This window comes from Vicugna pacos, unplaced genomic scaffold (genome assembly GCF_048564905.1).
Source record: "Vicugna pacos unplaced genomic scaffold, VicPac4 scaffold_233, whole genome shotgun sequence".
Lineage (NCBI taxonomy): Eukaryota > Metazoa > Chordata > Mammalia > Artiodactyla > Camelidae > Vicugna > Vicugna pacos.
This window is the reverse complement of record NW_027328912.1, coordinates 47,244-60,010: the sequence shown is the minus strand read 5'-3', so window position 1 is coordinate 60,010 and position 12,767 is coordinate 47,244. Positions and strand designations below refer to the sequence as shown.

At 41.4% G+C, this 12,767-nt stretch overlaps 1 protein-coding gene across 1 annotated transcript; it reads left to right on the top strand.

The window, feature by feature from the left end:
* LOC102542539 (olfactory receptor 1D2-like) lies at positions 1-939 on the top strand. The gene has a single exon (XM_006219519.1). The coding sequence runs from the start codon at positions 1-3 to the stop codon at positions 937-939; it is 939 nt and encodes a 312-aa protein (XP_006219581.1).
* The last annotated feature ends 11,828 nt before the right edge of the window (positions 940-12,767 follow it).

The following is a 12,767-nucleotide window of genomic DNA, read 5'->3' as shown; positions in this document are numbered from 1 at the left end:
ATGGTGAAAGGCAACCTGAGTGTCACCCCAGAGTTTCTCCTCCTGGGACTGTCAGAGGTGCCTGAACACCAGCCCTTCCTCTTCTGTCTGTTCCTGACCATGTACCTGGTCGCCATAGTGGGGAACCTGCTCATCGTCCTGGCCATCAGCGCCACCTCCACCCTCCACACCCCCATGTACTTCCTCATAGCCAGCCCGTCCTGCGTTGATGTCTGCTTCACCTCTGTCACTGTACCAAAGATGCTGCTAAACATGCACGCCCAGAGCCAATCCATCTCCTATGGCCGGTGCCTCGCCCAGATGTATTTTCTCATCTTGTTTCTAGAACTGGACAATGTCCTCTTGGCACTGATGGCGTATGACCGATTTCTGGCCATATGTCACCCTCTTCACTACACCACCACCATGAGCCCCAAGTTCTGCATCATGTCAGTGTCCGTGGCTCTGATTGTCACAAATGTCTATCCCCTGGTCCACACCCTCCTGATGAGTACGCTGTCATTCTGTGCAAGTGTCAGAATCCACCACATTTTCTGTGAGCTCTACGCACTGCTGAAGCTCTCCTGCTCAGATACCCACACCAGTGAGCTGGTCGTCTACACCATGGGGAGCTTACTTTTTGTCTGTCCCTTCCTCTTTCTCTCTCTCTCCTACGTACGCATTTTCTCAGCCATCCAAAGGCTGCGTTCTTCCCAGGGCAAGCTGAAAGCCTTTTCCACGTGCAGTTCCCACCTGGCTGTGGTGTCACTATTCTATGGGACCCTCTTCGGGCTGTATCTGCGCCCTTCCTCCTCCTACACAGCCGAGGACTCGGCGGCCACGGTGCTGTACGCGCTCGTGGCCCCCATGCTCAACCCCTTCATTTACAGTCTCAGGAATAAAGACATGAAGGGGGCCCTGAGGCACCTCCTGAGCTGGAGGAAGGGCTGGTCTTGGTGACGGTGGGACAGAGATGCCCTGTCTCCCCCTTGCCTTCGGGTTGGAGGGGACTGTCCCTGAGACGGAAGTCTCAGGTGTCCAGCGCCCCCCAAGTCTCTGCTGTCCTCACGTGCATCTGCTCACCAACCAGCCCTCCCTGCGTGACTCTGCTGTGCCAGGCCATGGTGGTGGTGGGGGGGGGCAGCTTGCTTGCGTGAAGACTCGGTTTTCAATTCACTCTATACGTCTTTCTAGATCTATCCAAACCCCGACTGCCCCGTGCGTTTTACTGCGAGTGGAATGAAACACAAGTAACGGAGCATGTTTTGTGCCGGGCACCGCTTTCAGGGGGCATATGCAGTTATTCATTGTCCCAAACATTCTGTGATGGAGACGCTGCCATCGTCCGCGTCTTCTAGATGAGGGACGTCGTCAGAGAAGCCGCAGCATTCTCGCTTCGGCTTGGGTGGGACTGGTTTGTTGGACGGAACTGAAGAGGTTCCTGTCGCTCTCAAGAGAACAAAATCTGCAATTGGAGGCTGTCGCCAGTAGGTGGCAGTAGATGCATGGGCACGGGCTGTGACGCCCCCAGGAGGCTTGGGAGCCGCGGGGAGAGAGATGGGTGGGGTGCCCCTTCCGACTCCGGCGTGGGTCGTGGTGGGTCAACACACTGCCCGGGCCACAGACATCCCCGCCGACGTCACAGAGTACACTCCCAGTGCAGGCGAAGGCACTGCGCTCACCGCCATTTCTCGACTGGTGCGGGTGACAAGAACTGCAACTGTGTGGCCGAGAGTCTTTTCCAGGATGGACACAGCTATCGTCCGTCCCACGTGCTCTGCTACAAGATGGGCTTTTCCCGCCTCCTCTTGAGAGGTGGGGGTCTGTGTCCCCGACGCCCGAATCTGGGCTGGCCTGTGCCTGCTTGCTCCCGTGGAGTAGAGCGGAAGAGATGCCGTGTGACTTCCAAGGCTGTCATGGAAGGCGGTGCAGCTTCAGGACTGTTCCCTGGACGAGGTGCTCTGGGATCCCTGAGCTGCCTGTAAGAGGAGGCAGCGCCCGAAGGTCGCAATGATGCCAGGAAACCAAGCTCCTTGGAGGGGCCACGTGGAGGTGCGCTGGTCCACAGAGCCCAGCCTTCCAGTTGTCCCAGCCAGATGGGGGACAGGTGGGTGAGGGGGCCCTCGGAGGATTCTGGCCCGCACCTGCTTGAGTCTTCCCAGCCGAGGCCCCAGACATCACTGAGCTGAGAAACCAGGTGCCTAGTTTGCCCTGTCCCAACTCCTGACCCGCAGGGTCTGTGTGCACAATAAATTGGTGTGGTGATGATACAAAGATACAATAAAAATCAATACGGTTTAGGCATGAGAGAGAGGGTGAAAACTAAATATTTAAAAAGCAAATCAATTTTGACTCCAGATAAAATGAGACAATTTCTAGGAGTATCTTAATTTCCAAAATTGACTTAAGAAGAGATAGATAGCTTCTTGACACCAGTACTAAAGGGAAAATTTGAAAGGTGGCCAAAGATTTAATCCAAGGAGAAAGAGAGATCGAGTCCAGTTTATTTGATCAAAACTTCAAGAAACAAAATATTCCCATGTTATTGAAAAGGTTAAAGAACATGGAAAAGATATCAAGTATACCAATTTAATCTTTAAAATCAATATGACTGACATCAATCTGGAAATGAACATTGCACATGTGCTTGCACACACATTCACATACAGAGAGAAAAAGAATCAGAGACAAAAAAAATCACCTGTTAAAAGACTATCACACCATGACTTACTACTCACTTTGCCTTTTTTTAGCACTTACCAATCTTGAAATGTATATATATATATATGTAATGTTTTATGTGTGTGTATATATATATATATAATTTTAAGCTCTTTTTTCCTTTATCCATGAGTCCGGAGATTTTTTTTCTGTCCTATTCATGTGACACTAGTAGGTGTTCAGTAAATATGGTTTGAATGAAGGACTGAAAGAATGTAATTCACTACACTGATATGTTGATTAATACATATGTGAGGTGGTTACATATTTATCTTAACTGATTTTCCATTGATAATGATAATCAATCATTAATTGATTCTCTTTGTAAATTATCAACAGCAATGCAATAGAAAGTGGACAAGGAAGTGAACAGAAATTCACAGAAAAAGAAATACAAGTGGTTTTTAAACATAAGAAGAGAGAATCAATGTCATTCATAATTTGAGAAATACAAATTAAACTCACACTGAAATTCCCCTTTTCAACTCTCAGACACCAAAATCCAAAAAGATATAAAAATAATTTCCTGAAAAAAGACTCCAGACTTGCAGCGTTTTATGGGAAAGTTCTACTTTTTAATGTTCATGGAATATACACATACCATAATATGGTGTAGTCCAAAGATGGAAAACTCACACATTTTTAAGAAGCTGCTATGACCCTGATCCCGAATCATCTTCCAACAAACAGAGAAGAAACCTATGAGATGTGGCCAAAGTCATATTCATAGGAGAAATAACAACCTTAAAAGGACTCAGTATAAATTGGTGTAATATGGCAATTCTTGGCGGCTCCTAGGTAGCTTCATTGGTGAGATCTGGCTTATAATAGCCTTTATAATAAACAAGGAATTGTTTAAGTGTGTTCCTAAGTTCTGTGAGCCATTCTAGCGAAATATGGAAACTGGGGAGGGGATCATGGGAAGCACCTACTGACAGCCAGTTTGTCAGAAGCATAGAGGGCCCCTGGGACTTGCAAGTGGCACCTAAAGTGGGGGACAGCCTTGTGGGACTGAGCTTTTAACATGTAAGGTCTGAGCCTCTGGTAATCTAGGCTTCTATGAGAAAAATCTTCACAATCTGCACATGTATTTATCAGTTTCAGCCCTCTTCTTTATCTGTAGATCCAAATCCATATCTGGTATGTATTATTTTACTTCAACCTGAAGAACTTCCAGTAACATTTCTTAAGGTTAAGTTCAGTTGGTGAAAACTCTCTGATTTTGTTTTTTGTTTCTGAAAATGTCTGTGTTCCTTCTTTACTTCTGAAATATATTTTCACAGGATGTAAAAGTCTAGATTGACAGTTTTGTCTGTTTCAGCACTGTACAAATTTTATTAGTATCTTCTGGTTTTCATAATTTCTGGCAAGAAGACTATAGTAATTCTTTTTTTAAGCTGTGCAATTTTTTATTAAGATATAATTGACAGCTAACATTATATTAGTTTCAGGTGCCAACATAATGATTCAATATCTGTATATATTGTGAAACTTCCTAATATACAATACAGTACTGTTAACTCTAGCCACCACGCTGCACATTAGGTCCCTAGGTCTTATTTATTTTATAGCTGGAAGTCTGTACCTTTGGACCACCTTTGCCCATTTTGCCCACCCTCCATCCCCTGCCTTCGGCAACCACCAATCTGTACCTATGAATTCAGTTTTTGTTTGTTTGTTTTAAGATTCCAGGTGTAAGTCAGATCATATGGCATTTATCTTTCTCTGTCTGATTTAGTGGGGATAAATACCCAGAGGTGGGATTGCTGGATCACGTGGTAGTCCTATTTTTGCTTTTTTTAGGAACCTCCATACTGTTTTCCATAGTGGCTGCACCAATTTACATTTCCACGAACAATGCACAAGAGTTCCCTTTTCTCCACACCCTCACTAATCTTTGTTATTTCTTGTCTCTTTGATAATTGCCATTCTAATAGGGATGAAGTGATCTCTCATTGTGCTTTTGATCTGCATGTCCAGGGTAATTAGTGATGCTGAGCATCTTTTGTATGTCCCCGTTGGCCATTTAGACGTATTCCTTGGAAAGATGTCTATTCAGGTCCTCTGCCCATTTAAAAAAAATCAGACTGTTGTCTTGCTATTGAGCTGTAGGAATTCCTTCTGTATTTTGTACATGAACCCCTTATCAGATTTGCAAGTGTCGTCTCCCACTCAGTAGGTTGCCTTTTCACTTTGGTGATGCTTCCTTTGCCATGCAGAAGCTTTTAATTTAACACAGTCCCAGTTTATTTTTGCTTTTGTTGTCTTTGGTTTTGGTGTCAAATCTAAAAGAAAAAAAAAAAAAACTATTTCACCAAGGCTGATGTCAAGGGGCTTACTGCCTATGTTTTCTTCTAGGAGTTTCATGGTTTTAAGTCCTACATGCAAGTCTCAATCCATTTTGAGTTAGGAAGAATTTAAATGTAGCTAGTGTTCTACAGCCCTTGTATATCATGAGGGAGAGAAAAGATACTGGTTATCTTTAGACTTAGAAAAGTGAAACATGCATGTAATAATCTCTAGGGAAAGAAACTTAAAACTAGGAGGGAAAACTGTGTACTTACAAACTAATTAAAAAAATGAAACTATAAAACATACTACATCCAGGAACATCCATGTTGCTGCAAATGGCGTTATGTTGTCGGGTTTTATGGCTGAGTAGTATTCCATTGTATAAATACACCACTTCTTCTTTATCCAGTCATCCGTCGATGGACATTTAGGCTGTTTCCATGTCTTGGCTATTGTACATAGTGCTGCTATGAACATTGGGGTGCAGGTGTCATCCTGAAGTAGGGTTCCTTCTGGATATATGCCCAGGAGCGGGACTCCTGGGTCATACGGTAAGTCTATTCCTAGTCTTTTGAGGAGTCTCCACACTGTTTTCCATAGTGGCTGCACCAAACTGCATTCCCACCAGCAGTGTACGAGGGTTCCCCTTTCTCCACAGCCTCTCCAGCACTTGTCATTTGTGGACTTTCGAATGATGGCCATTCTGACTGGTGCGAAGTGATACCTCATTGTAGTTTTGATGTGCATTTCTCCGATAATTAGTGATCTTGAGCATTTTTTCATGTGCCTATTGGTCATTTGTATTTCTTCCTTGGAGAATTGCTTGTTTAGGTCTTCTGCCCAATTTTGGATTGGGTTGTTCGTTCTTTTCTTATTATGTCGTATGAGCTGCTTATATATTCTGGAGATCAAGCCTTTGTCGGTTTCATCGTTTGCAAAACTTTTCTCCCATTCTGTAGGTTGTTGTTTTGTTTTGCTTATGGTTTCCTTTGCTGTGCAGAAGCTTGTGAGTTTCATTAGGTCCCATTTGTTTATTCTTGCTTTTATTTCTATTGCTGTGGTAGACTGCCCTAGGAGAACATCCAAAAGAAATGTAGAACAGTTGTGACAAATAGAAAACCAAAATAAGGTGGTAAGATGCAAATGCAAATATGTCAGTAATTATGTTAATTGTATGGGCTCATTCATCTAGTTGAAAGGCAAATATTGCTATTCAGGATTAAAAATTCCAACCACATGCTCTTTACCAGAAATGTCTAAAATATAAATAAATTTTGAAAGCAGAGGGATTGAAAAAACAAAGAAATTCTAACCAAAAGAAAAATAATAGAATGATAATATATCAAACAAACTAGATTTCAAGGCAAAAAGCAGTAGATAGCGCATCTCTGACTCTAAGGTCCATGAGGACAGACTTGTTTTCTGCTTGTTTCACTGCACCTAGAGCAGTGCCTGGCGTGTAATACATGCTCAATAAATACCTGTGCCTAAATGAACGGATGACCTTCATCCTGATAAAGTATCAGTTCACCAGGAGGACATGACCGTCTGAAATGAGTGTGTGCCTAATAACACACCTTCAAAATATGTAAAACAAAAATTGACAGAACTATAGACAGAAAAAGATAAATCCACTATTAGAGTGAGAGATTTACCACCTCTATCTGGTGGTCCACGAAAGGATCAGACTGGGGGGAGGGTGTAGCTCAAGTGGTAAAGTGCGTGCTCAGCATGCATAAGGTCCTGGGCTCAATCCCCAGGACCTCCTCCAATAATAAAGAAATAAATAAACCTAATTACCCCCCCCAAACCTAAATAAATAAATCACTCTACAAAAACTTTTTTAAAAATTAATTAAAAAAAAGATCAGACAAAACAATCAATAGGATACAGGTTCTTGAGAAGAGACCATAAGAGGCAAGGCTGAAAATAGGAAGAACAGTTGGGATGCTTTACAAAAGTCCAGATGAAAGATGGTGATATCTTGGGCTGTGGTGGTAGTAGTAGAGATGGTAATAAGTGTGGAAATTCTGGCTATGTTTTAAAGATAGAAAAAACAGAATTTGCTGGTGGCTTGGATGGATTCTGGGAGAAAGAAAGGATTGAAACATAATTTCAGGGATTTGGACCTGAGCAACTAGGTGACTGGTATTGCATTTATTGAGATTGAGGTAAATGAGGAATCAGCAGGTTTTGACAAGGGCTGTGCTGGTGGGTCAAGAGATGGGTTTTGGGCACATCTCAAGACTGACATGTCTATGAGCTATCCCAAGCAGGGATGTGAAGCCACAAGTTGGCTATTTAAACCTGGAACTCAGAGAAGAGTCTGGGAACCAACATATAAAGGTGGGAGTCATCACCATGTAGACGGCATTTGAAGTCATGGGAGTGGATGAGAGAAGATGGAGAAGCGAGACAAAGACTGACAACTTTGTGAGGGGAATTCAGTGAGGGGAGGTCTCTATGACAGGGGGGAGAAGCAATCGTGTTCTGAGGCAAGGTGCAGTATGGAAGCCCTTTGTTAGCGGAGGTGAGGGAAACAAGGCGTTTGTGAGGGGACAGATGGAAGTAAAGAACACTGGGAGCGGTGTAAGGGGCATAGTTTGGTGAAGTGAGGCGAGAGAGAGAAGACCACTGTGAAGAGAGAAGGAGCAAAGGTCTCTGTGAAGGGAGCTGATGGGAGAAAGGATTTTGTCAGGCGAGATGAGAAATGGAAGGATGTTCTGAGGGAAAGTGAGGGATGTTATTTCTTTGTGAGTGGAGAGGAGGGAGGGAAGTCCTTTTTGAGGGGAGGGGACATGGAAAGAATGTTTGAGGTAGATTCAGGATGATGCCTATGAGAGAGGAGGTGAAGGAAAGAAGGTCTTTGTGAGAGAGGTGAGGGATCCAGTCTAAGAGAGCCGGACACCTTATGTCTTATTTCACTGATTAAAAAAAAAAAAAAAGACAAGCAATAAGAACAGACTATGCAGCTCCAATCAAAAGACTAAAGTTGCATCCAAAAAAATAAAATGCTTAAATCTGACCGAGGAAGTGAAAGACTTATACATGGAAAACTACAAAACATTGACTAAGGAAATTAAAGATGACTTAAAGAAATGGAAAGACACCCCATGTTCTTGGATTGGAAGAATTACTATTGTTTTTTAAAAAATTATTGAGTTATAGTCGATTTACAATGTTGTGTCAATTTCTGGTGTACAGCACAATTCTTCAGTCATACATGAATACACATAAATTCATTTTCGTATTCTTTTCCACCATGAGCAACTGCAAGATATTGAATATACTTCCCTGTGCTACACAGTATAAACTTTTAAAATCTATTTTCAGTATCTGCAAATCTCAAACTCCAAGTTTATCCCTTTCCACCCCCCTCCCTCCTGGCAACCACAAGTTTGTATTCTATGTCTGTGAGTCTGTTTCTGTTTTATATATAAGTTCATTTATCTCATTTTTTTTAGATTCCACATATGAGCGATCTCATATGGTATTTTTCTTTCTCTTTCTGGCTTACTAAACTTAGAATGACATTCTCCAGGGCATCCATGTTGCTGCAAATGGCATTATGTTGTTTTTTTTTTTTAATGGCTGAGTAGTACTTCATTGCATAAATATACCGCAACTTCTTTATCCAGTCATCCGTTGATGGACATTTAGGTTGTTTCCATGTCTTGGCTATTGTAAATAGTGTTGCTATGAGTTAATACTGTTAAAATGGCCATACTACCCAAAGCAATCTACAGATTTAACGTGCTCCTTATCAAATTACCCATGACATTTTTCACAGAACTAGAACAAATAATCCTAAAATTTATATGGAATCACAAAAGGCCCAGAATTGCCAAAGCATTACTGAAGAAAAAGAATAAAGCTGGGGGAATAACCCTCCCAGACTTCAGACACTACTACAGAGCTACAGTAATCAAAACAGCATTGTACTGGTACAGAAACACACTTTTGGATCAATGGAACAGAATAAGGACCCCAGAAATAAATCTACAGACTTTTGGTCAGTTAGTCTTTGACAAAGGAGGCAAGAATATACAATGGAGTAAAGACAATCTCTTCAGCAAATGGTGTTGGGAAAACTGGACAGCAGCATGTAGATCAATGAAGTTAGAACACTCCCTCACACCCTACACAAAAATGAACTAAAAATGGCTTAAAGACTTAAATATAGGACATGATAAACCTCCTAGAAGAAAACACAGGCAAAACATTCTCTGTCATAAATCTTAGCAATGTTCTCCTACGACAATCTACCCAGACAATAGAAATAAAAGCAAAAATAAACAAATGAGACATAATTAAACTTATAAGCTTTCGCACAGTAAAGAAAATCATAAGCAAAACAAAAAGACAACCTACAGAATGGGAGAAATTTTTGCAAAAGATATGAGACTGACAAGGGCTTAATTTCCAGAATATATGAACAGCTCATACAACTTAATTAGAAAAAAACAAACAACCCAATCCAAAAATGGACAGAAGATCTAAACAAGCTATTCTCCAGTGAAGACATACAAATGACCAATAGGCACATGAAAAAATGATCAATATCACCAATTATCAGAGAAAAGCAAAGCAAAACTACAATGAGGTATCACCTCACACCAGTCAGAATGGCTGTCATTCAGAAGTCCACAAATGATAACTGCTGGAGAGGGTGTGGAGAAAAGGGAACCCTCCTACACTGTTGGTGGGAATGCAGTTTGGTGCAGCTGTTATGGAAAACAGTATGGAGATTCCTCAAAAAACTAAAAATAGACTTAACCATATGATCCAGCAATCCCATCCCTGGGCATATATCCAAAAGGAACTCTAATTCGAAAAGATACATGCACCCCAACATTCATAGAAGCACTATTTACGATAGCCAAGACATGGTAACAACCTACATGTCCATCGACGGATGACTGGATGAGGAAGATGTGGTATATTTATGCAATGGAATACTACTCAGCCATAAAAATTAGTAAAATAAAATAATGCCATTTGCAGAAACATGGATGGATCTGGAGGTCGTCATTCTAAGTGAAGTAAGCCGGAAAGAGAAAGGAGATACCATATGAGATCACTTACATGTGGAATCTAAGAAAAAGACAAATGAATTTATTTATAAAACAGAAACAGACTTACACAGAAAACAAACCTACGGTTTCCAAAGGGGAAAGGTGGGGGGAGGGATAAATTAGGAGTTTGGGATTAACAGACACACTCTACTATATATAAAATAGATAAACAACAAGGACCTACTGTCTAGCACAGGGAACTATCTTCAATATCTTGCAATAACCCTTAACGGAAAAGAATCTGAAAAAACAGTATGTATATATATGTACAACTGAATGACTTTACTGTACACCAGAAACTAACATTGTAAATCAACTGTACTTCAATAAAAAAAAGGGAAAAAACCTCACTCAGAATCTATTCTAACAAAGTTAGATAGACGTACATAAGCACACAACTATATCCGTGGTTTAATTTCTACTTCAAAGGCTACCACTGAGTTCTTCTGAGGCCTAGTGCAAATCTCTTTGTGTTTCTTTACACTTGTTCCCTAAGGTACAAAACGGGGATTGTAGCACCTACTACCGATGAGAACAGCGAAATAAATGGCCTCCTTACGTATGTTCAAAATACGGTCATTATCAAATTGGGTGGGAAAAAAACCTGAGAAGTGGGTATGTTGTGTCAGTTAAAAGAGTGGTTCAGGGTGTGCCAGCGTTGGTCATAAACAATAATGAATGGTTATTTACTCCTTAGAGCTTATGGAAGGTAGCAGAAGCAAACTGGCCTGCAGTTACCTATGGTAGCTACATTATACAAACACTGAAGTCACCTTTAAAAAAAAGTCTAAATAAGAATCTGCATTTCCAAAATGCTCCTCTAACCTGGCCCAGAAAATTAAGTCAAAACCCATGGTATGAAGTAATGTTGGTCACACCCTCCTCCCCCCCTACCCTAAATCCAACTGTTTCATTTTAAGAGAAACATTTGGCCTAGGTTGACTCAAATCTTTGAAAACAATGATTAAAGATTTCTAGAACGTACACTCTGTCTTCCATGAAAAGAATCACTCTAAAATGTGTACTACTTTTAAACAATTTATTCCCTTCCTTGTTGAATTGAAAATAAACAGTGGACACAATTATATACTCGAACTTGATAGAAATTGTTCTGCCCTTTTTTCCTTCAAAATCACCAGTGTCTCCTCTTGATCTGAATGTTCATTTTCTTTATCAGACTTGTAATTAAAATTTTTTTTTGTTTTTGAAGGGAAGTAATTAGGTTCATTTACTTATTTATTTAATGGAGGTTCCAGGGCTTGAACCCAGGACCTCCTGCGTGCCAAGCACGTGCTCTACCACTGAGCTATATACCCTGCCCCCAGAATGTTCATTTTACTATCTAGCCTAAAGTCCATCAGATGCAAGGTAAGTATAAAATTACAGAAGCTCAGCATTAGAAAGGATTTTAGGGGTCATCTAGTCCTGTCTCTTCTATGATTTACACCTCTCTCTTGAACATTCCTGCAAAGCGGTGTTGGAACGATGCCAATAGCCCACAGGAAGTCCATCCCAACTTCAACCAGGCCCTGACTGTTTGCCGTCAGCCTTTTCTGGGGGCATGGCACCCAGAACTGAACACGAGATTCCAGATGCAGTCCAACCAAGAGAAAGAGACTCTGGGGCTGGAAGTATTGAAGGACAGATTGCTTAGAACATATACCAGCCAAGCCGGCTACACTCCCACAGCTCTAAAGCGCTCAGGAGGTGAGTATTGCAGCCCACTGGCAATGCGTTTCACTCGCGACCCTGCACACGCTACTTGGAGTCTCCATTTCCTCATCTTTAAATGAGGTTGGGACGTTGTTGTGAAGATGCATAATGAAGTATGTAAAGCTTGGTGTCTGGCCCAAACAAGGTGCACACTGAATGGTCAGCAGCATAATTCTTACCTCAGTTTCAGGAACTGCCAATCTTTAAAGACAACATCGTAAAATATACTAAGAGGAAAAAGCATGCTTAAAACAATGCACTGCTCTTTGTTGATGTTGAAGTGCTTTTGAGTGATCAAAAACACCAGTTCTTACTTTTCTAGGTCTGTACTTGTTGACAATACGGGAGATTGAACTGAATCCATGCTGGCCTTTGGACATACTGGGGAGGGTTTTCTTTCAGAATAAAAATCTGATATCAGCCCTTTTAGCTGTAATTTGTCTTATAAAGCAGGATGTTAAAAACAACCGGCTATTTGAGCTTGCAAGCCTTTTAGAATCAGATACGTGCAAATTCAGTGCAGTTGCAAGAGTCTGGGCGTTCATACCATAAACCATCGCCTATTCAGAATGATAGAGACATAATTTAAGCCCAAAAGGAAGAATCTTTTTTTTAACTGAGAAGAAGTTAACATAAAATCCACCATTCTAAAGTGAACCACTCAGTGGCATTTAGTACATTCAAAATGTGGTACAGCCATCACCGCTACCTAGCTCCAAAGTATTGGGGGAGGGTGTAGCTCAGTGGTAGAGCCTATGCTTAGCGTGCACAAGGTCCTGGGTTCAATCCCCACTACCTCCACTAAAAAAAATTAATTAAAACATAAATAAGTAAACCTAATTACCCTCCTCCAAAAAAAAACCTAAAAAAAAAAAAGAGAGAAACAAAAGGTTTTCATCACCACAAAAGACCAAACTAACAAGCAAACAAACCCATTAAGCTGTCACACCCTTTTAGCAGTCATAATCCCTTCCCCACTGCCCCCAG

What these genes read in the sequence shown, in the direction of transcription:
- LOC102542539 (XM_006219519.1), top strand. Translation starts at nt 1, where the DNA reads ATGGTGAAAGGCAACCTGAGTGTCACCCCAGAGTTTCTCCTCCTGGGA.